Raw genomic sequence first — 23,525 nt, 5'->3', positions numbered from 1 at the left:
TCCTTGTGTACAATCTTCCCTACATTTAGCCAATTAGCCATTTTCTACTAAGTTTCATACCACCTGAGGGTACCAGATCACTAAATTACTAAAACTATTACCAATGTTCCAGATTTGGGCATGCAAAAGGATCCATAGAATCCAAACCCGATGAAAAGAATAATGGTCTTCTTCAGATCAAATCAAGTTGTTGACTTGATGTTAATGTTAGGAGTAAAAAGTAGGAGTATTAGTACTACTTTGGACTATATGAATCTAATGCAGTACCTAAAAAGTACCTTTGAAATTTCTATTTTTAGAGTTTTATTTTTTTAAAAAAATTAAATTTATTTGATGCAACTAATCCTTTAAAATAAACATGCTATAAATAATAAAAATATTCAAAGCTATATACAATGCTCATTTATAAAAGTGACTTCCAGCAGAAAAATGTTTATGAAGGTTTTTTTTATTTTGAAAATTAATTGTTATCACTCGATCTTGTAGGTTATGAAACCAATTTAGTGAGTTGTGACCAGAATTCTTAACACAATAAACAAAATAGAAAATATCAGCATGTAATAAGTAGAATGATCATTTTTTCATAAAATTTTTGTTTTAGGTATATTTATAAAGTACACAAGTATTATGTATCAGGTGAATCACATAAAATTTTCTTGCAACCACTGCAAACTTCTGTTAAATGTTTGAAAGCCACTATAACATGGGGTACTAATAGCTGAAAACAATGTTCTCATCATTTTATTTTTAGTACTTACAAAGTTTCTTTGTAATTCCTGCATACTGTTTCGCATATTTAACATCATTCGGTCCATTGCCCGAAAGGGGCTGACATCTGTATGCTACAGAATATTAGGAAGTATATTATTAACTACAAGTACATCACAAAAGAAGCAAACCAAAATCTTCCCAAGACGGTTGAAATTTTCTCCCACTTCAGTTAGTGGGATCTCATGCAGTAAACAACCAGGCAAAGATAATTCAAGCACTACACAGTGAAAGCAATTTGTTCAAGAAAAAACTGAAGCACATACAGAATCCCAAACAGTCAACATATAAATGACTGCGGAAATGGAATAATAACAATACATAAGAATAAACACACACACAGAGGTGTATATATAAACATAATAAACAGACATGTTCACTTAAATACACATATGCACATATTCATCAGCTTTCTCCAAACATAATTTGGTTGATAATAAATACTGAGTCGTACATTCTGGTCTGGAACGGCTCTAGTATAGCAGTCTTCAAATTTTTCCTTCTTCCTCTCAACATCCCACCATGCAAATAAATAAAACTTGTGTAAAAAATGTTACTGCCACTTCTACCATACCACATGGCTAACAAAGCTGCCCTGTGAGTAGCTAATTCATGTCTTATCATAGTAGTGTCCAGGTGATAGAAGTCAATGCACTCTACGAATAGGCCTTTAATTTGCTGCCCACTGAAGGATTAGTCGGCCATACCTAAAGAGCAAGTGCTATACTTCTTTAATTAAAAACGTCTTGTTAACAGTGGTTTCTCAACCAGGATAGATTGTGACCCCAGGAAAGGGCATTTGGAAATAACTACAATAACTTTTGGTTGTCACAACTGAGGAGGATGTATGATCAGCATCTACGGGTAAAGACCAGGGACATTGCTAACAATCCTACAATGCACTGGTCAGCCTCTCAGAACAAACAACTATCTGCCCCAAATGTCTATAGTACTGAGGTTCAGAAACCTCGCTCAACAAAAATCTATTCATTTTAGGGTTTTGTTTTTTCTTAAACAGAGATTTTTACAATAGGGTGCATGTGCTTGCCAGAGAGAGGTAGAGAAACAGAAAGCAAGAAATCACCCTCCAGGGTGATGACTATGCCACAATCCCTTCTCCATTCACCTCTTGGGATTTTGGGCACACACACACACACGCCTGGCATAAGTTTTAAGCTGCCAGGGCCATGGTTTACTTCATGGGAGTCCAGGAATGTAACCATTATGCCATCTGCTGGTCCCAATTTTAGGCTTTATTACTAGAACACTTACCAGAATGTAAAACTAAAACACACGCTACAGTGTGCCACCCAATGTATTATCTATGATTACAAAACAAAGAGAGTTGGTCTAAGGAATTTCTCTGCTCAAGCAGAGAAGTCTTTGAATCCTGTAAAGCACTTCAGTTCACTGCTGGTATTTCAGTCCTTCGGGAGACTCCTTTGCTATATGTCAAGGTGAACCTCAATAAAGAATTATCAAAGACCTGCTTATGTCTCTACCTTCCATTAGGCTTTTCTGCTAGTAACAATGGGAGATGGATGGAAAAAACAAATTCTTCTTTAGAATTTGTTTGCATTTATTGTCATAGGGAACAACTAAGGCACATTTAGGAAATTCTCATATTTGGGTACCCAAAGGACTTATGCAGAATTAATCTGCATTTCAGAGACTGAAATAGAATTCAGGAAATATTCCAAATATTTCATTTCAACACTAGGTGGAGAACCAGGACCTGTATAAGAGCCAGTAATTGGCCAGCTGCAAAAGCACACAGGTGGTGGTGTGATGCTCTGCGATGCTTAAGGCATGTGGGAAGGTCCCGGGTCTCCCTGTGCATGCTGGGTGGGCATCTGCCCATGACGTTGGCTGTCTAGGGCTGGGAGTGGATCATTGTGTGAGGACCCTGTTGGGCATACTTGTCTGTCTGTCTCTCACTCTCAGAGGAAATACATGAATATACTTTTAAAAAGGTACAGACATAATGAATAAACTTTAAAAAGGATGAAGATGTAATTTCACCTCTCCTCTGGAGAGATGGAAAGGTTACATCAAAAAAGGAGAAGAAGGAAGATTTGGGTATGTTGTTCTTCTCAATACACCAAATGTAGATGTATTTGCTCTGGAGTGGATCAACACCACCGAGTGACAAAAAGTGGGGACAGAAATTAGAGATGACATTCCAGTGGGCCCTTAAGGCCTTTAGGATTTTTATACACATGTTCCTCTCTCTGCCTTATTTGGTATACCTGTTTCTCTCTCACTAAGGCCTCTCTTGGCCATCTGACTAATCCTTGCTTTAGCGCTCACCTTCCTTTCACCACCCTGGCTTTATCTCTTGCAGAGAGTACTGGTATATGAAACTACTTCATTGTTATGTCTTCCTAGTTTATAAAAATAATCTCTGTGAGGGCAAGGCTATCTTTTATACCTTGTGTGCTACTACATTCCCAATGCTAAACATAATTCCAGGCACATAGGAGGGCTCAATAAATATGTGCTGAATGAATGAACAAATTATCTCTAGCTCACTTCAGGTCTATACATCTATACCAGGACAACCTATAGACACCTCGAATATAAAACACCCAAAACTGAGATGATCATTTTAACCACTTGAATCAGTGCTGTCTCTTAGCTCAGTGGCATTACTGTCTACCTAGTTCCTCATGCCAGGAAAATTGGTATTATGCTTCCATTCTCCCTTTCTACTACTCCTTCAACCCGGTCAATCACCAATTTTTTCCCTCTTTAGTTCTCTCTGAAATGAGATGTTTTTTTCTTTATCAGCACAGCCATTACCAAGTAGAAGTTATTTCTAATACTTCACTCAGGATTTCAACAGCCTCCAGGACTTTATGCCTCCAACTGTGTTGTTCTTTTCGAATCTTTCACTCCCCTACAGGCACAGTGATCTTTTAAAAATGAGAATCTAACTCTATCAACATTTGACAGAAGTCTATCAGCTGCTTCCCTGCTCTTAAGATAAAGTCTACACTCCTTAGCATGGCCTAAAGGAATTTCTAGCTACTTCTTCATCTGTGTCTACTGACCAATGCTTATTCTAGGACCAAGTGATCCTAACATGTCCTAGTTATGGAGTCCTCCAGCTCTTCTGCATGTGCTGTTTCCTCTGTGTTAAATACTCTTCCTTTCCCCTCCCTGCTTTTCCTGACTAATTCCTACTAATTTTTAAGATTCAGGAAGCCTTCCTTGACTGGCCCCCACTTGATCCCACCTCACAAGGTCTGGGTTGAGGTCTTTTATCTGTCTGTGCATACTGATCACCTTGACCATTTTACTGATAATTGTGTTAACTGTTTCCCTGACCCCCAACATTTGTCCCATGAAACACTCTGGTCATGAAGGACAAATATGGTTTATAAAACTTCAGGGAAAGAAATGGTTCAAGTACGGCACAAAAGAATTAAAAAAAAAAAAGTTTCATGACAGCATAAATTAAAACGTTCCAAATTCATGTTTTTAGGTATGTTAGAAACTAGCATCACAGACATAAGATCAAAGCCCAAGAAACAGGACTGGGAGAAATGCTGGTTGCAGGGTAGCCATACTTGGTTATGAGGGCAAGAAAATGTAGTGTGGCCAAGTCAGCAACAAAGTCCTAGAGAAAGTAGCCAATCTGACCCGTCCAAATGTTGTGCTTCTCTATCTACAGTTTGATGCTTGGAAAGTCATGTAACCATGTGGAAGTCTCAAGCTTTCAAACACAGCTAGAGACGGGGATCCCTTTTGTAAAGATAAGTGACTATTCACTATTAAAATCTACTTTTTATTTTTGCAGACTGATTTTACATATGTTGACATGACTTACTTCAGAAAACGTGCCGAAACACTGTAAGATAAATGTAATACATGAAACAGAGGTCTTTAGTACAAATATTAAAAGCTGCTACATTAAGAATGTTAGTGAGACAGCATGCCAATTCAATCTGCTCGAGTTAAGGAAAAACGAATACTTGTCAGAAAATAATGCTAAGACAGTTGCCGTCTCATGATACGAACCATACCACCGAAACTGCCAAAAGGCACAAGAGAACAATTCATTGCCTAGAAAAATGATATCCAATTAATGTTATGATATATATAAGATAATAATTCAGGAAAAGAAATGCACTTCATAACCGCATAGCTTTGGGTTACTAAAATTACAGAACCTTTAATCAAAAAATCTCTCTCTCTCTCTCTATATATATATATGTTTTTAAAAATTATTTTCTTATTCATTATAGAACAATACAGAAGCCTAGCAGGCAAATAGGGAGGCCATATATCACTTAAAAATATGACTACTCTAGTATTTATTAAAGGCAATTAAAAGAAAAATTATTTGCTGTGGATTAAGATAAACATTATTTCTTACAGAAATGCAAATTTATACCCAAAGTAATTAAAACATAAGGTACAATGATTAAATCAGCTTTCCTTTGCTCAATGAATCCACATTTTTTTAAAAAAAATTAGTTACTCTTGCCAGTAACTGATTAAAAAAATTTATGTACAGTAATAAAATTCCAAAGAATCAGTAGAGATACTGGGTAAAAATTTAATACTTCTAAGGACTAACTTGTAAAATAAATTAATATAGACTTCAGAAAGAATCATATACACGGATTTAAAAGTATTTATAGAGTCTTTGATAAGGAAAACATTTGGTACACAGATGAAATCATGAAAATGAACAGTTCACAAGGTATATTCCTTAATAAGTAGAGATAAATAAAAATAAATTTTTAGATATATACAAATGAAAGACTTTTACTTGAAAGTTTTTCACTAACTTTAAATGTTGAAACAAGTTTCTTTTAGTATTTTTAAAATTATTATTTTAATCAACAAATTGTAGTTGACCATATAGGTTACAGTGTGATTTTTTATTTTTTTAATTTATTTTATATTCATTCACTATATATCATTACAGAATACAAAATGAATTTTCCCATTGAATACTGGCCCAGTCAAAGATACCACTATACCTATTATTTTCAACAGATAATTTTCTGTTTTGCTTCTTTTTTTCCCTTGATTCCCTTCCTCTCACCCTCTGCCATTTCCCACTGTCTTCCCACAGTCTCTGGTACCACAGTTGCTCTCCATGCCTTTACATAGTCCAGTACTTCAGGTTCTGCTAGAGAGTGCAGATACTCAGTATATATGGAGTGGGGACATACAATGTTCTTTCATTTTCTGGCTTGCTTCACTTAGCAATAAGTCTAACACATTTGTCTACTTTCTATCAAATGTCAGGGTCTCACTGTTTTTTTGATGGCTGAATAATATTCTGTAATGTATATGTTCCACACTTTTTCAATCCACTCATCTGTTTATGGACTTTTGGGTTCCATGTTTTAGCCATCATGAATAGTGTTGCAATAAATAGGGATGTGCAAATGTTTTTCTGATTAAGTGTTTTCCTATTCTTTGGGTAGATACTAAGGAGTGGAATTGCTGGATCATATGGTAGTTCTATCTGCAGGTTTTTGAGGAATCGCCATATTGTTTTCCATAGTGGCTGTACTAAATTACATTTCTACCAACAGTGTAACAGAGTTCCCTTTTCACCACAGCCTTGCCAGCACTTACCACTCATAATTTTTTTTTTTTTACTCTTAGGCATTCTGACTGGGGTTAGGTGTTACCTCATTATAGTTTAGATTTGCATCTCCCTTATGATAAGAGATGCTGAGCATTTTTTCATATGCTCTTTTAGCCATTCAGAAGTCTTCCTTAGAGAGTTGTTTGTTCAGTTCATTTGCCCATCTTTTAATTGGGGAATTAATCTTTTTTTTCAGGTAAGCTGTTTCAGTTCCCTGTATAGTTTGGTTATCACTCCCTTATCTGAAGCATAGTTTACAAAAATATTCTCTCATTCCAAGGGTTGTTGATTCACTCTAATTATTGTCTTTTTTCCTGGGCAGAAGCTTTTTAAAATAATGTAATCCCACTTGTCTATTTTTGGGATTATTGCCTGTGCTTTGGGGATCTTGCTCAAGAAGTCTTTGCCTACTCCTAGATATCTAAGAGTTTCCCGTGTTTTCCACCAATAGTTTCAAAGTTGGTGGTCTTAGATCTAGATCTCTGATCCCTACTGAGTTGATTTTTGCTAATGATGAAAGATAGGAGTCCAGTTTCATCTTTTTTGCAGGTGCATACCCGGTTTTTCCAGCACCATTTGTTAAAATAAATCTTCTTTCTCACTGGATTTACTTGTGGCCTTTGTCAAAAATCAGTTGACTATATGTTTTGGGGTTTGAAATAAGTTTTAAATTTTTAAGTAAAGGGTATAAAATTTTATCATTCATTGAGATAAGTTTTCTCATTATAGATAATATTATACATAGTTTATCAGTGTAGTTTTATTATTCAGTGATAATTTTCTCTCTGTGCAAGTAGTGTTGAAAAATAAATGGCAGTGCTTACATTAAATTTTACAATAAATAATATCTGATGATACATATTTATAATATATATCTAAAACAGTAGTCTCCAAAATATGTTGGATGCACCAACAGAAGTCCCATAGGTTAGGATCTCAGGATTGGTATGAAAATATACTGGGGATTGGGACCAGCAGTTAGTGTAATGGCTATGTTGCTGAACTCCCATGTAGTCGACCAGGTTCAAGTCCAGGACCCAGTGGCTTAAACTCACACCCGGTACGTGTGTGTACATGCCTAAGATCCCAGGAGGAGAATGGAGGAGAAGGGATTGAGGCGTGGCCAACCCCCCTAGGGGATGATTTCTCACTTTCTGTCTCTCTGTCTCTCTCTCTATCTGGCAAACGTAAGCGCCCTATAGCAAAAACCTCTAAAAAAAACCCCAAAATTTTCATTTTAATATTCCAGAGGGCATGTGTACTTGCCAGAGAGACAAAGAGGAAGAGGGAGAAAGCATCCCTACACTATGGAGTGTAATTACACCACAATCCCTTCTCCTCCAATTTTCTCTCTTTTTGAGATTTTTGGGTACTCATGCACATGAACTTGACATGTTTTTCAGGCTGCTGTGTTTGGGACTCAAATCACAGTTTTCCATGTGGAATCCAGCTCCTTTAACCACCAGGCTGGCCCCTACAAAATATTTCAATGCCAACATGAAAGAGAAAATTTCAGAATATCATAATTGATATTTTCTGCCTTTGATAATTTTTCCTGATATTAATTTTAAACTTTTTAAAATTAAAAAAAAAATTTTAAAAGATTTTTGCTATAGAGTGCATGCACTCGCTAGACAGACAGAAAGCAAGAAATCACCTCCCAAGGGAGTGGTCATGCCACAATCCCTTCTCCTCCACTCTCCTTTCATGATTTTGAGCACACATACACATGCGCCTGGCATGAGTTTCAAGTTGCTGGGGCCAGGACTCAGACCGTGGTCAGCCATGTGGGAGTCCAGTGATGTAACCATTACATCATCTGCTGGTCCCTAATTCTAAACTTTTATGGAAACTGATTAGAATTAAAAGTAAAGTGTGAAAGTGTGTGTGTGTGGTTGTGTGTGTGTGTGTATAAACATATATAACAATACCACTATTCACTAATTGTTCTAGCCCATTATCTTTTGCCAACAACTAACATCAGAAATACCTGAGTGTGGGCCCAGCAGGTGGCACAGTGGTTAAGGTGCTGAACTCCCAACATCTCTGACCACAGCTCAAGTTGTAAAAGTCACACCAAGCGCTGTGTGTATGTGCCCAAAATCCCAAAAGGAGAACGGAGGAAGAGGGACTGTGGTGTGACCATTCCCCTGGGAGGGAGGTTGATTTCTCATTTTACCTGTGTCTCTCCCCAGTGAGCACATATGCCCATGGCTTGCTTTCTCACTTTCCCTTTCTCTCTGTCTGTCTCTCTGTCTCTCTGCTCAAATGAAAAAAACAAAAATAATGAATGAAGTTTTTTTTTTTTTTTTAAAAAGGTTAATCCAAGCTTTAAAGTTTTTAAAAAGGTTAATCGAAGCTTTAAAGGTTCCAGATAGTCATGAAGAAGATCAGTGCTTCCTAGTCCAATAAGAATAGAGCATTATACTATAACTTTTGATAGAATTTTAAAATATTAAAATGAAGTGTTCAAGGCAGGAGGGCTATTTCCTTGCTTGTTCTAATTTAAGCCATGTGAAGAAGTCATGAAGGTAAAAGGACCAGCAGTTAGCGTAATGGCTATGTCGCTGGACTCCCATGTAGTCGACCGCGGTTCGCATCTCGGACTCGGTGGCTTAAAACTCACGCCAGGCGCATGTGTGTGCTTGCCCAAGTTCCCAAGAGGAGAATGAAGGAGAAGGGATTGCAGCGTGGCCATCCCCCCTGGGGGGTGATTTCTCGCTTTCTGTCTCTCTGTCTCTCTCTGTCTGTCTGGTGAGCACACATGCCCTATAGCAAAAAACAAACAAACAAGCAAACAAAAAAAACTCTCCAAAAAAAAAAAAAGTTGTTATAAACGTGAGAAAAAAAATTGTGTGTGTATACATGTATATATAGTCAAAATATAATGGTTTAAGTTTTCTTATGTTATATAACCCTATGGTCTTAAAAGTTTTGTAAGCACAGCAGAAATTTATATAGCTAATGATTCACTGTTCAAGGATTCTGTTTTCCAACATGTCCTCCCCTTATAATAGTTATTTCTATAACACAAGTATTAATCATATCCTATTATCGCAGATGTAATATTTTTTTTCAAGTTTCTACAGAGCATTCTCACTAATTGTCTTTAAAATAAAGAACTTACAGTCAAGGAATCTTCGCCATCATCATGTCTTGTACGATTACGAGTTCTTCCTCTCCCATCAGAGATACTGAGCAAGTCTCTTCCAAAAGGTTCAGAAAAACTTTTCATCATCTGTCGCATACTTTCTCGGTGTGCAACAAAAGAGTCACTGTTGAAAATAGTTTATAATCATGTGAGATTAAGTATTGGAATTTAAATAATAAGTAGGTAGCTAAATAGTATGAAGAATTATTCTGGGTTAACATGCTTGTTAAAGAGATGAAAGAAGTTTAGGAGAATAAAAGGCTACTAATTCATGAAAATGGCTTATGAAAACTTGTTCTTCTTGTTATCCACCATAATTAGTTTATATACAATAATACAACTTTATTTATTCTATACTGTATAAAAATGGTAAACACGAATTAACACCTCTTAGGTAGCTTAAACTAAAGGAAATGGCAAAAAAAAAAACAAAAAAAACAAAAAAGGAGACTGAAAGATACTGCTGCCAGGTAGATGTCACTTTGGGCAGTCCAGAATATAAACTGTAGTAATGACTAATAAGGAATATGGGACTATTTATTTTTAATTCTTATGCATAATCTATGAGCATTGAGAACTATAACTATGTTATGAATACTATAAAAATGCAACACATTTTTGATAGAAAAAGACAAAGCTACGAATAACCACTATCAGACTAACTTTTGTTTTTAAGAACTCCTAAGTACTGGAAATCATCATAAAACAATAATATCTGCTAAGTCTTATTAATATTTCTTAAACATTTTTGATTACTAATTAATGAGCAGTTTAGTAATGCAGATTCTTGTCCACCACTGCTGCCCCTGCTTCCTAATATTCCAAACAAATTTACTTGCTCTGGGTCTGATTTGTAGGTATGCATCCCTGGCGATTTTAACTTAAGAAGGCCCCCATCAACCTGTGAGAACACTGCCACTTCTGTGTTTGTGGTACCTGAATTAATTAGAACTCAAGAGCCTCAGCTTAAGTTTCCACAGTTGTAAAACACAGATAATATCGCAAATCCCCATTGTCAAGATTAAATTTTGCATTGTGAAAGCATAAATAACAGTTAACTACTACGTATATTAAATGAATGTTAGTTTCCCTTACCTTCTCTTCCTAACCCATGAGTGGATGCCACTCCCTATTATTCTATCATTAAATACCTCTCATGGGGGGGGGGGGGAGAGTGTGAGACATATTTTAGTAAAAACAAAACAAAACAAACTGCCCCAAAACACAAACAGCAATATTCACACTCCCAGCCCTATTCTATGTGGTTTATAAGTATCAAAACTTTTAATCTGATGTTAACCCTTTCATCACAAGTCTCATTCAAGAATCTTATCCCCACACAAAAAACTTCCCTTTATGAGAGGAAGGAGACAGAGAGAAAGGAAGAGAGACAGAGAGGTATTTTTGACAGAGTCTCTTAGTATTACTGTCCTCCTGGCACAACTTCCCCAGTAGCTTGGATTATAGGCATGCACAGCCATACCTGTATGTAAAGGATGACTTGGTAACCAAATCCACGGCTCAATAGAGGCATAGAATTCTATCTTAGTTCCCTTCAGTATTGTAAGAGTATTGTTCCTGGGGCCAGCACATGGTGTACTGGTTATGTTGCTGGACTCTCATGTAGTTGACTGTGGTTCAAGTACCAGATCCACCAACTTAAAACTCATGCTGAGCACGTGTGTGCAACATGCCCAAAATCCCAAGAGGAGACCGGAGGAAAAGGGGTTGTAGCATGGCCATCACCTCAGAGGGGTGATTTCTCGTTTTCTGTCTCTCTCTGTTTCTCTTGAGAGCACATGCACTCTATAGCAAAAATCTCTCTTTAAAAAACAAAAAAAGAATAATGTCTTTTATCTTCCTGCATCTAGTGTTGAAAAGAAGTTGTACGACAAAACTCATTCTCATTCTAAGAAATCTATACTCTCTTTACAATTCATGGGTCCAAGTGTAGATTAAAAAATAAAAATCTGACAACTGTCAAATTGCCTGCTTAAATCCGATTCCAAGGATTTCAGTCTTTCATTAATATTAGAAATTGTTTTTACATTATCTTATTGATATTTCCTACTATCTATCTGTTCCTCCTTGTTAAGCTTTTTAAAAGCATATCTTTCTCATTCTCTGTGATTCTGTGCTCCATGTTAGAAGAAATTCCTTAACTCAGTTTTTAATTTTACTAATTCACTCTCTGGTCGTGAATTTTACTTTCTTTCTTATTTTTTTAAGAGGTTTTGCTTGAGGGCAGGTGCGCTTACCAGAGAGAAACAGAGACAGAGACAGTGAAAGGGAAAATGAGAAATCACCCTCCAGGGGGGATACCCATGAGCCAATCCCTTCTCCTCTATTTTCCTATCAGTATCTTGAGCATGCACTCACTCATGTCCAGCGTGATTTTCAAGCCATCGGGTCTGAGACTCAAACCAAGGTGGGCCATGTGGGAGTCCAGTGATGTAATACCTATGCCATCTGCTAGCCCAATTTTTACTTTCTTAAATTTTAAGATTAAAATTTAAATTCCTGTTATCTCTAGTCCTTTTCTTTTTGTTACAAGAAAAAGAGAGTAAGAGAGAGAGAGAGAGGGTGAGAGAGAGACAGAGACAGGTACTTTTCACAGGGTTTTGCCATGTCTTAATGCTCCTGCCTCAGCCTCCTAATTTTTGGGGATTATAGACATGCACAATCACACCTTTCATATTTAAGCTGGCTCAGGAACTGAACCTGGGCCTCCCATATGGCTTTCAACCTCTCAAGTGGTGGCACTATTTGTGTTCCACAACAGCTGGGCCTCTGGTTCTTTTCAAATGGCTGTACTATCCTCTGACATGTCTCAAGATATTTCACATTTATTCAAATATTTAACATTTTTTATGTTCTTTCCTCCCTTAATATCCAAGTTATAAGCTGGTATCATTTTCTTTCACTAAAGAACTTTAACTTTTCTTTCTTTCTTTCTTTCTTTCTTTCTTTCTTTCTTTCTTTCTTTCTTTCTTTCTTTCTTTCTGTTTTTTTTATTTTAAGAGAGATTTTTGCCATCGGGTGCATGTGCTCATCAGAGAGACAGAAAGTGAGAAATCATCCTTCAGGGGGGCTGACCATGACAATTGCTTTTCTTCCATTTTCCTCTTGGGATTTTGGGTGCGCATGCACACGTGCTGCATGGGATTTAAGCCGCTAGGCCCAGGACTCGAACCTTGGCCGATTATGTGGGAGTCCAGCGATGTAACTATTATGCCACCTGCTGGTACTAAGATCTTTAATATTTATCCTGTGTTATGCTTACAGCAAATTCTTAGTTTTAGTTTTCTAAAATCGTTTCACTATATTTTCTTTTATGAGAGATTTTTCCACTAGTGCGCATGTGCTTGCTGGAGAGACACAGAGAGAAACAGAGAAATCATTCCCCAGGGGATGGCCACGCTGCAATCCCTTCCCTTCCATTCTCCTCTCAGGATACTGGGCAGGCACACACATGCACCCAGCATGAGTTTCAAGTTGCCGGATCTGGGACTTGAACTTGTTGGCAATGTAGGAGTCCAGTGATATAACTGCTAGGTCACTTGCTGGTCCTCACTCTATTTTTTTCTTTTTTGTTGTTGTTGTTATAGGGTGCGTGTGCTTGCCAGAGAGACAGAAAATGAGCAATCACTCTCCCAGGAAATGGCCATACTGCAATACCTTCTCCTCCTTTCTCCTCTTGGGATTTTTGGACTTGCACACACATGTGCCAGATCTGAGTTTAAGCCACCAGGTCCAGGACTCAAACTGCGTTTGACTACATCGGAGTCCAGCGACATAATCATTACGACATTTGCTGTTCTCCCTACTCTATTCTTAATGGATGCTTTCACAAGATAAATCTAGGTTGACAGGTTTCTTTTTGTTTTCTACACTTAAAAAAAATGTTATTACGAAAAATTGTTATGGACGCTAGAGCCAATGTGGAAAGAGTAGGGGAGGGAAGAGCATAGGAAAGAAAATTTGGGGAAAAAATGGAGCGGTAAGGCATTTGTGGGATGTAGATATGGTTTATTATTTGTTGATGAAGACGTGCGTATGTTCTCAACTGGGCTAGACTGAGGTGTGTGTCACGCTGAGTAAAGTCTCTTTACAATCTAAATGATGTGTAGCAATTACATGTATAAATAATAATTAAAATGAATAAATAAAATTATAAAAAATTTGAAAAATGATGATAATAGACAAAAAATGTTATTACGCTTTCTACTAGTCTTTGTTGTTTCTGGTGAGAGAAGTTAAAGGTAATTCAAATTGGTTTTCTCCTGTATCACTTTGCTCTATTTATAAGATTTTTCTTTTTATCACTGGCTTTTGAAAGTTTGACTACGATGGAACAGGCATGGTTTTCTTCATATTTATGCTGCTTACCTACTTGACTTTAAAGTTTTATATTTCATTAAATTTGGTCATTTCTATTCTTCTTTCAACTACGTTTTATGCCCCATTCTCTTTCTCTTCTTCAATTGTACTTAATGTTAAGAATTTCCAAAATTAGGGTCTGCAGGTGGTGTGGTGGTTAAGGTGCTGACTGCGGTTTGAGTCGTGGACCTGGCAGTCTGAAGATCACATCGGGCGCAAATCCTTGCATGCCCCAAATCCCCCAGGGGTAATTTCCCACTTTCCTTCTTGCTGTCTCTGTCTCTCTCTATGGCAACTGTATATGCCCTTTGGCAAAAACCTAAAGAAAAAAATGAAAAATTTCTCTCCCCCCCATTTTTTCTTGATTATAAGATGAATTAACATTTGACTCTCCTGTCAATTCCATCCAGTGAATTTTTTCATTTTTTTTATTTGACATGGCAGTCCCATTTATCAAGGAAAATTTATCCTTTCCACTATAATAGCAGTGGCAAAAGCTTAGCTAGCAGTTATTACTCTCTTGATCTTTAAGTTATATTCCCTACTTTCAATGCAGTGGACTGGTAAATAGGAAAAATATATCAAATGCTCCAAGTTTTGATACTAGAAATAATGCATGCAACATTCAAAAAAGGATCCTGAGGGCAGAGGCCATGACTTCTATACAATTACAATAGAATACATGAAGTTGGGTTTATAGTAGAAACTTTAGAAATACTTGAAGAATGAATTCCATTTCCATAAGGAAATTCTATTTTTGCACTGTCCAGAAGCACAGTTTAAGATGGTGTGGCAGAAGCTCTTGATAGAGAGAGATGTAGGAAGCATATACACCTCTGCCATCCTATAAATACTTCTTTCCTTTTTGGCAGATACTTACACTATTTATTAATAGAACTAGACATTATTACGTGAGATGAAACCAAATGGCATTCTTTGGCTCAGCAACTACGCCATATTTACGTTGTGTGCCTTGCCTTCTAACTCACTTGTTTATTTCTTCCACAGCAAGAGAGATAAAAACAAAGACAGAAGGACAACAACCCCCACAGTGTTTCAACACCACAATCCAGCCCAAAATCATGGGCAAAAATTTATAGAAGTCATGGCCCCTGCCCTCAAAACCTTAAATAAGCCAAAATATGTCCCAGATTAATAGTCTAACTTAGAAATTTACTCAGTTCAAGGCTTACTGACTCATTTTATCAAATATCATAATATTAACAAAGTTCACATATACGAAATTTCGAAGAATTAAAATACTTCCTTCTTTTAAAAAAATTTTGCTAGAGAATACATGCACAGAGCCAGAAGGAAAGTGAGTAAGTACCCTGCATGGGAGATGGATGTGCTGCAATCCCTTATCCTCCATTTCTCCTTTCAGGATGTTGGGCACAAACACATCCACACCTGGTATGCTTTTCAAGCTGCTGTGTCCAGGATTCAACTGCTCAGTCAACTGCCCAGCCACCTTAACCGCATGCCCACAGCTGGCCCAAATTAATTTCTTTTTTTTTGAGAGGTTTTCACTACAGGGCGCGTGCACTCGCCAGACAGACAGAGAGAGACATAGAGACAGAAAGCGAGAAATCACCCCCCCAGGGGGGATGGTCACGCCGCAATCCCTTCTCCTCCATTCTCCTCTTGGGATCTTGGTCATGCACGCCCACGTGCCCTGCATGAGTTTTAAGCCACTGGGTCCAGGACGTGAACCGCGGTCAACTACATGGGAGTCCAGTGACATAGCCATTACACTAACTGCTGGTTCCCAAATTAAAATATTTTTGAAAACTGTTAGAATAGGTGCTAAAAATCACAACAGCTTTTGGAAGTCTTAATATAAACAGGACCTTGAAAATCAAAATCTTAAATTTTTTCATTGCTAGAGGTTGTGTGTGCTTACCAGAGACAGAGAGAGGGGGAGAAAGCATCCTCAGTGGAGTGTGGCCCTTCCATCATCCCTTCTTCATTTCTCTGTCATGTCAAGATTTGGGGCATGCATATACACAAGACTGACATTTTTTTCAAGTCATCAGGGCTAAGATTCAACTGCAGTCAGCCATATAGGATCTGGTTCCTTTAACCACTAGGCTATAGGACTGGCCTCAAAATCTTAAATTTTAGCCAGTATTTTCAAGCTACCTTTATGAAGTCATTAGAATGACAAGTGTTCCTTGGCAGAAACCGAACACCAATTAGAACAACATTATGACATCTTAGTGACAACCCTATCTCAGACTGCATGCCTGAAACAGTTATTAGCTTGAACACTATTACCAAAACGTATGTAAGAAAGTGATTCTGCTATATTTCCTGCTGTGAAGATGTTCTTAATCAAGGATACAGACAATGCATGATTTTTTCATGGAATACATTCACTTAGACAACAGACAGATCAAAGCATGTCTTTTGGGGCTGGATGGTGGTGCAACAGTAAATACAAAGCCATGCAGTTCATGTTTCTGCAGCAAGTAGAAAATTCTGAACCATACTAGATATATTTAACATTCTATACTAAATAATCAGTGTTCTTCAGGGTACAGGTGTCAAAACCATTTGGGAACCAGCAGTTAGCATAATGGCTATGTCGCTGGACTCCCGCGTAATCGACCGCAGTTCTCGTCCCGTACCAGGTGGCTTAAAACTCACACCAGGCACGTGTGCGTGCATGCCCAAGATCCCGAGAGGAGAATGGAGGAGAAGGGATTGCGGCATGACCATCCCCCCTGGGAGGTGATTTCTCGCTTTCTGTCTCTATGTCTTTGTCTGTTTGGCGAGCGCACGCGCCCTATAGCGAAAACCTCTAAAAAAAAAAAAGAAAAGAAAACCATTTTAACCTCAAATTAATTTTCCTGCCTATACATACTTATTTAGCCATACATAATTTCTTAAGCAAATACAAGTTTGAGTGAGAAAAAAAAAAAGTATTCTTGACAGAAAATTACATGCCAGGAAGTACCAGTTTTTCACTTTTATGGTTTTTTTTAACATTTATTTATTTAAATTTACATTTTATCATATGTCTTTACAGTATACATTTCTTTTTCCAACGCAAAACCCATGCGTGTCAGTCAAGACAAGGATATTACTATATACATTTTCATCAGCAAATAGCTTCTCATTTAAGCCTACTTTTACCCATTTTTTCCCTTCCCCATTCCTCTCCCTCCCTTCCATACTAAACTTTTTTCCCCCACATTTTATTGATTCACAAAAGATCTAAAAGCAGGAACAAAGCTAGAATCTAGTAATGAGTGCACTGTAATTTTCTTCTGACACATTTTTCTCTCCGTTCCCCCTTTTACTATTTTTATTTGCAAAAAAAAAACAAAACAAAACAAACAAACAAACAAAAAAACCCCCCCAAAAAACCCCGAAAACAAACAAACAAAAAACTAGGTTAATCTCAATTTGGTCTGTTATTTGCACAAAGCCCCAAAAGAATTCAATTTCTGATGCAAGGCAACAGATACTATTGTATTATGGAACTTATGCAAATAACCATTCTGCCACAAAATAAGAGGTCAGGAAGGGAGAAGTTTATGTTTCAATTAAAAAATTCATTTTTTTGGGAACCAGCAGTTGGCGTAATGGCTGTGTCGCTGGACTCCCACGTAGTCAACCACAGTTCGTGTCCCAGACCCGGTGGCTTAAAACTCATGCCGGGCGCGTGTGCGTGTGTGCCCAAGATCCCGAGAGGAGAATGGAGGAGAAGGGATTGCGGTGTGACCATCCCCCCTGGGGGGTGATTTCTCGCTTTCTGTCTCTATGTCTCTCTCTGTCTGTCTGGCGAGCGCACGCGCCCTACAGTGAAAAATCTCTCCAAAAAAAAAAAATTCATTTTTTTAACAAATTGCTGAACCTATCAACAACTCAAAAGAACAGAAAAATCCTTAAATCTGAAAGATAAAGCATAGAAGAAAATCTGTAATGTTTTAGAAAAAAGTTGTAGAATTCTATTTCATCAGTTCAGTCTCACGTAACCTCTGTTTGGTTGAATTTGCAGTGTTACTGTGGTCTGACTTTTACATTAGCATTCAACATTATTATTGATATTTCCAAACTTGCCTCTACCATTAAATTGGACCTTTTCTTGGTCATTTTTTGTTCTCTTATTTGTCTATCTGTCTTTGGTTTTTCTGGTATAGTACTCCCTTCAGAACTTCTCGAAGAGCTGGTCTGGTGTTGGTAAATTCTTTTAGGTATTGTTTATCTGAGAATGTTTTTATCTTTTCTTCCCACATGAAGAATAATCTTGCCGGATAGAGTACTTTTGCTTGAAATTGTTTTTCACTTAACACTTTAAATATATTTTCCTATTCTTTCCTGCTTGCATTATTTCCAACAAGAGGTCCAATATTAGCCTGATGGGATATCCTTTGAAAGTAACTTGACATTTTTCTCTTGACAATTTTAGTATCTTATCTCTGTGGTTTTGGTCAATCTGGCGACGATGTGCCTTGGAGATCTTCTTGGGTTGATTCTATGTGGGATCCTTTGTATTTCTTGGATCTAGGTTTGTAAAGTTTTCTTCCAGAATTTCATGGAATAGATTATCAATGTCCTGATTAGTTTCTTCACCTTCTGGGATACCTATTATCCAGATGTTTGGGCATCTAATGGTATCTGGTACTACTTGTATATTATTCTCATTTTTAGGGGTTGTTTTCTCAATCTTTTTTCTGAACTTTTCTAGGATAGAGGTGCTATCTTCTATATCTGAGATTTGATCGTTTGCATGATCTAATGTGCTTTTAATACTTTCAAGGGAGGTTGAGTTCCTGTATTACAGCCTTCATCTCTAACAGTTCCATTTGATTCTTTTTTATGGTGTGTACTTCCTCTTTCAGATCATACAAGAACTTCCTCACCTCCTGGAACTCGCTGTCTCTTTTCTCCTGAATTTTCTAGAGTTCATTGTCTCTCTTCTCTTGCATCTCTATTAGCTTTGTCACTATAAATATTCTAAATTCTTTATCTGATATTTCCATGAGTTCCATTGTACTGTCTGATGATGAAAGGTTGTTCTTTCCCCTTAGGGGAGAGATATTTTCTTGATTTCCCATAATTTTTGTGGTCTCTGTGCTGGTGGTTTCTGGTCATCTGATGGATTATACGTTTCCTCCTATCTTCTTGGAGTTAATTGAGTGTTAGAGGTGTTTGGAAGGAGATGTCCTGCAATTTCTCTGATTTTTTTTTTCCAAGCAACCTGCACTTTTGTCTATAGAACTGGATATTAAAAAGGTCTCACAGTTTCAAGGGAATAGGGGCACATGGGCTGAGCTGCGGGGTATAAAGTATTAAGTTGTTTCACTACTGTGCACCTAGATCTGCCTAGACACTCAATGTGTGGAACGTGAGAAGCAAGGTGAGAAAGTCAGGTGAGAGAAAAGAAACAAAGGGAAAAAGACAAAAAATAAAAAAAGACAAAAGAAAACAAAATGGGTAAAGTTTTTATTTAAAGAAAAAAAGGCATAAAAATGAGAACCCCAGGACATGCTAGCAACCTTGAAAGGGGCAGGGCTAGGGTCACCACAGGATGCACATGGATTCTGAAATTAGCAACAGAAAAGAGAGGTCAGAGACAAGAGACAGTACCTACAGGTTCTTTATATATATATATAAAGAATTCTTTATATATATGTGTGTGTTTGTGTGTGTGTGTGTGTGTATGAGAAAAATTTTGAGAGAAAGGGAGAGGGAGGGACAGAGACAAAAAGAAGACAGAGACCAACCTACCTGGCTTTTCTCTGGGTGATGGGCCAGAAGGCAGGTTTTGGGGCAGAAGCTTTTTACAGTTAAAGGGCTAGGGCCACCTCAGATGTACATGAATTCTGGCTTTTCACTGGTATGGGCCTAACTTTTGTGTTTTTAACTCATTTTCAATATTATCTAAGAAAGTATATCTTAATATAAGATAAATTTTCATTGAAATAATTTCAGAGCTGGAATATAGTAAGATACCAAAGTTCTTCTTTAAAATCCCAAATATGTAATAAAACACCAAACCTGAAAATATTACTTTTAACATTTCCCTTCAATTTTGTATTAAACATTTTAGATGTACTGTTGTGAGAAAGGAAACACTGAATATATTTTGAATGAAAAAAACACCAATTTTAATCATATTTTACCCAAATCTTTTAAGTGTTTATCAGTCTCAAACTATCTAATATTTTAAATTTTCTACTCAAGAAATTAATTTTTTTCCACTTTGGAATTATTAATGAATTAGTAAAGAGTGCTTATATTAGCCTTCTTTGATTGTGAACTAATTTAGAAAACAAGGGTTCTAATAAGAAAAAGCTAAGATTAACAAAGGCATTTGTTGAATACAAATGATAATTATTTCAAGCAATGCACTATATATCACATTAACTATGAGATATATAGAAAGAGAGAAAGTAAAGGATACCAGAACACCTTTAAACAATATTTATTGACTATTTTCTATATTAAATCAGTGACATGGAACCCAATGACAACACACAAAGTGAGCAACAGGAATAATATTTATATGAAAGATGGTGGACATGGGCTACGTGTTCTACTTCCTTTTTATGTTAAGGTCAGTAAATGATTCATAAGGAATTAGTTACCTTCATGAATTTCATATGTTTGATTTGTATTAAGTCATTTTGTTTGGAGTTGAGGTACAAGGAGGTCAAATGGGGGTTGAGGTAAAAGGTCTGAAATTACAGATGACCTGAAATAAATATAAACTCATATATTTTCTTTCTCCCTAATCCTACAAAGTGTACTTAATCTACATATAATTAATTGTGGAGAAAAGACATTATAAGCATTAATCTGTTTTATAAAGTTAATTATAATCACTCATTTTAAATTTTTATGATATAGCTGCCCACATTTGAAGAAGCCTACAGATAGTAATGACTGAAAAAGTGTCTGAAGTCCTTTCCAGCCCAAGCACTAGGGAAGTGTTCTTTGATGTATGCCTACTATTTGTAGTCTGTTACTATTTCTGACCCTGACTCTTGGGTTCATTGCCTTTGCTCAGAAAGAGTCACCCAAGAGTTTAAATTACACTTCTGCTAGACATTTTAAAGAAGATCCTAATTATTAATACATAGTCATGGTTTAGTTAAGGCCATCACTCTTTTCGGTATAATAGAGGATGTCATACAACTAAAAAATTGTCAATCATAAGCTTTCTGACTGCAACCTGCTGTGCTGTGTCACATTTACACAAGATCACTTCAACAGTCCAATTCATCTATAAATATATTTAGGCTCTAGTCTCAGAGGCTTTCAAGAGAAAATCATAACAACATTTTAAACTTGTTAAAATGTCACTGACATATTCCAAAAGCTCCTAAACAAATTAACTTAAAACAGAGTAATAAATTTTTCTAAGCCTATACTTATACACCTTCGTTAAAACAAATAACCTTTGGGGAAAATGTTATTTTATTTTTTCTAAATTAATCATTTCACTTTTTCTTATCTTTCCAATTATGAGTGTTATTTGCTTTTAAATTATTACTAACACACGTTTAAATCAATGTAACATTTTTCTTGGAAGAAAACATTTAAAAATATCTGTGCGGAAAAACTGTTATCATTTTATCCTTAAAAACCGGTCCCCAAGTTGCACATGTAATTAAGAGGTCAAAATAACAGTAACCCAAATCTTCGTTTTCAGGGATCCTACTGGCATATGTTATTACGCTTATACATGGCCAAAAGAAAAGTTAAAACAGAAAATCAGATCATAGTCGAACTAATTTCCGGACGCGTTCTTCCTAGGGTGTTGCGCTGTTTCCCCGGACTCATTCCCAGGGAAACGGCACGGGTTTGCCCAGGGTGCTAAGCGCGGCCCTCTCTTCCCTGCCCTGTTTGTTCTTTTGACAGGAGGAGGAGTCCCTGTCCAGACAAGGCTAGCTCTGTGACAAAGCGAGCACAGAAAACAGTGCACAGGACAACTTGGAACCACTCGCAGGCGACACGGCACAACTTTCCCATTTGGTTGTGCTCTCGAGACACAGCCTCTTCGCGCGTGCAAAGTGTGTTAGAAAACGTTTCTCGTTTCAAGGGACTGCCATCCTTCCACGACACTCCTCGCCCCGACCGGGAATTAAAATTGGTGCAGAGAGAGTCCCGCGCGCATGGTCCTCACCAGACGTCGCACCGCGAGGGCAGTGACGGTCGCCTGCGGAGCGCCGGGTCCCGCCAAGACGGACCCAACGCGGGAAGTCGGGGGCACCTGGGTGTGGGGACGGAGGCGGCTGGGACGGGTCCTCACCTCTGCCCCCATCGTCCTCTCCATATCGCAGTCCTCGTCTCCCGCTGTCGGCCCCCATATGATCCTGTCTCCACCTCACCCCCAAGTCCTCACCGCACACCCCCAGTCGCCCTCTGTAGTCCCCCGAATTGCTTCTCGCCCTCAGAACCTCGCTCTTTTCCCTTAAAGTAGCTCCCCTGGGGACCCCGAGTTCCCGCGCGCCGCGGGCTCCTCGGTCCCCAACACTCACGAGAAGAAAGGATCGTCTTCAAAGCTGCTGCTCAGCATTCTGAACATTTTGGGTGTCGGGCGGCGGCGGGGCGGACAGATTGGAAAACGATGTAACTCGCCGCGGCCGCGACCCGAGCTCGCCTCTCCGCACGGACGACGCCTCTCTCCCCGCCGCGAAGGCGGCGCGGGCCGAAAAAGGCAGAGCGTGACGCCAGGCTGCTTTCCCATTGGACATTGGCTCCGTGACGTAACCATGATGGGGCGGGAACAATGCGCCGCTGCCTTGGCAACTGCGATCAACACAGTGAACGGGAGAAGCTTGGGCTTAGCCGGCCAGACGACCTTTCACCAAGCCTCCTGAGGAAGGGATAGCTTGTACTCAGGGCTGCAGGGACCAAAAGCTGGTTCCTTTTGGTGACCTTGAGCAAATCGTCCTCGGCCACAAACCCCAAGCCTGTTTTTTATTTTTTTTGAAAATGGAGATGTGTCAAAATTTGGTGTAGGTGACATCTAAAGTCCCGTTCATTGGCCGCAATCTGGGATGCATAGAAAAGAATCCTATATCCGAAATATTGTCTGGTAGTTGGTCACAAGTAGTACATAAGTAAAGAGGAAAAATATACAAGATCTTTTTAGAACAGTTAGAAAATGGGGTACTCACTCCATTCTTAAAGGAAATGAAATTAAAATCTAACATATTTCAACAAACCTATTTACCTTGTGTGAGTCTAAAACTCAAAAGCAGTGTTTCCGAAAGTGGTTAATATTTATGTAATATGTACACTTGACATTTAAAAAAATCAATTAGGGAACCAGCAGTTAGCTGGACTCCCACATAGTCGACTGCAGTTCACGTCCCGGACCCGGTGGCTTAAAACTCACGCCGGGCGCGTGTGCGTGCGTGCCCAAGATCCCAAGAGGAGAATGGAGGAGAAGGGATTGCGGCGTGACCATCCCCCCTGGGGGGGTGATTTCTTGCTTTCTGTCTCTATGTCTCTCTCTGTCTGTCTGGCGAGCGCACGCCCTATAGCGAAAACCTCTCAAAAAAAAATCAATTAAAAAGTTGTTTTCTCTTTGGACATCTTTCCATGTCTTCTTCAAGGATCTGGTCTCACCTTGATACTGATATGTTTTAA

General features: G+C 38.1%; 1 protein-coding gene across 3 annotated transcripts in view; it reads right to left on the bottom strand.

Annotated features, from left to right (window-relative positions):
• MLF1 (myeloid leukemia factor 1) overlaps positions 1-22,575 on the bottom strand; it is a 29,359-nt gene extending 6,784 nt beyond the window's left edge. The window contains exons 1-4 of one of the 3 annotated variants that reach the window (XM_006152331.3): positions 22,409-22,575; positions 9,510-9,657; positions 4,792-4,836; positions 759-842 (exon numbers count right to left, since the gene is read on the bottom strand). In XM_006152331.3, the coding sequence (XP_006152393.2) occupies positions 759-842; positions 4,792-4,836; positions 9,510-9,657; positions 22,409-22,455 (324 nt within the window). In that variant the 5' untranslated portion in view covers positions 22,456-22,575. The remainder of the gene's footprint in view (positions 1-758; positions 843-4,791; positions 4,837-9,509; positions 9,658-22,408) is intronic. The other 2 variants (XM_006152332.3, XM_006152333.3) reach the window with 2 other exon arrangements.
• Positions 22,576-23,525: the final 950 nt, after the last annotated feature.

This window comes from Tupaia chinensis, unplaced genomic scaffold, assembly GCF_000334495.1.
Source record: "Tupaia chinensis unplaced genomic scaffold, TupChi_1.0 Scaffold000349_1, whole genome shotgun sequence".
Lineage (NCBI taxonomy): Eukaryota > Metazoa > Chordata > Mammalia > Scandentia > Tupaiidae > Tupaia > Tupaia belangeri.
Note: the sequence above shows the minus strand (reverse complement) of the source record. Positions and strands in the feature narration are given on the sequence as shown.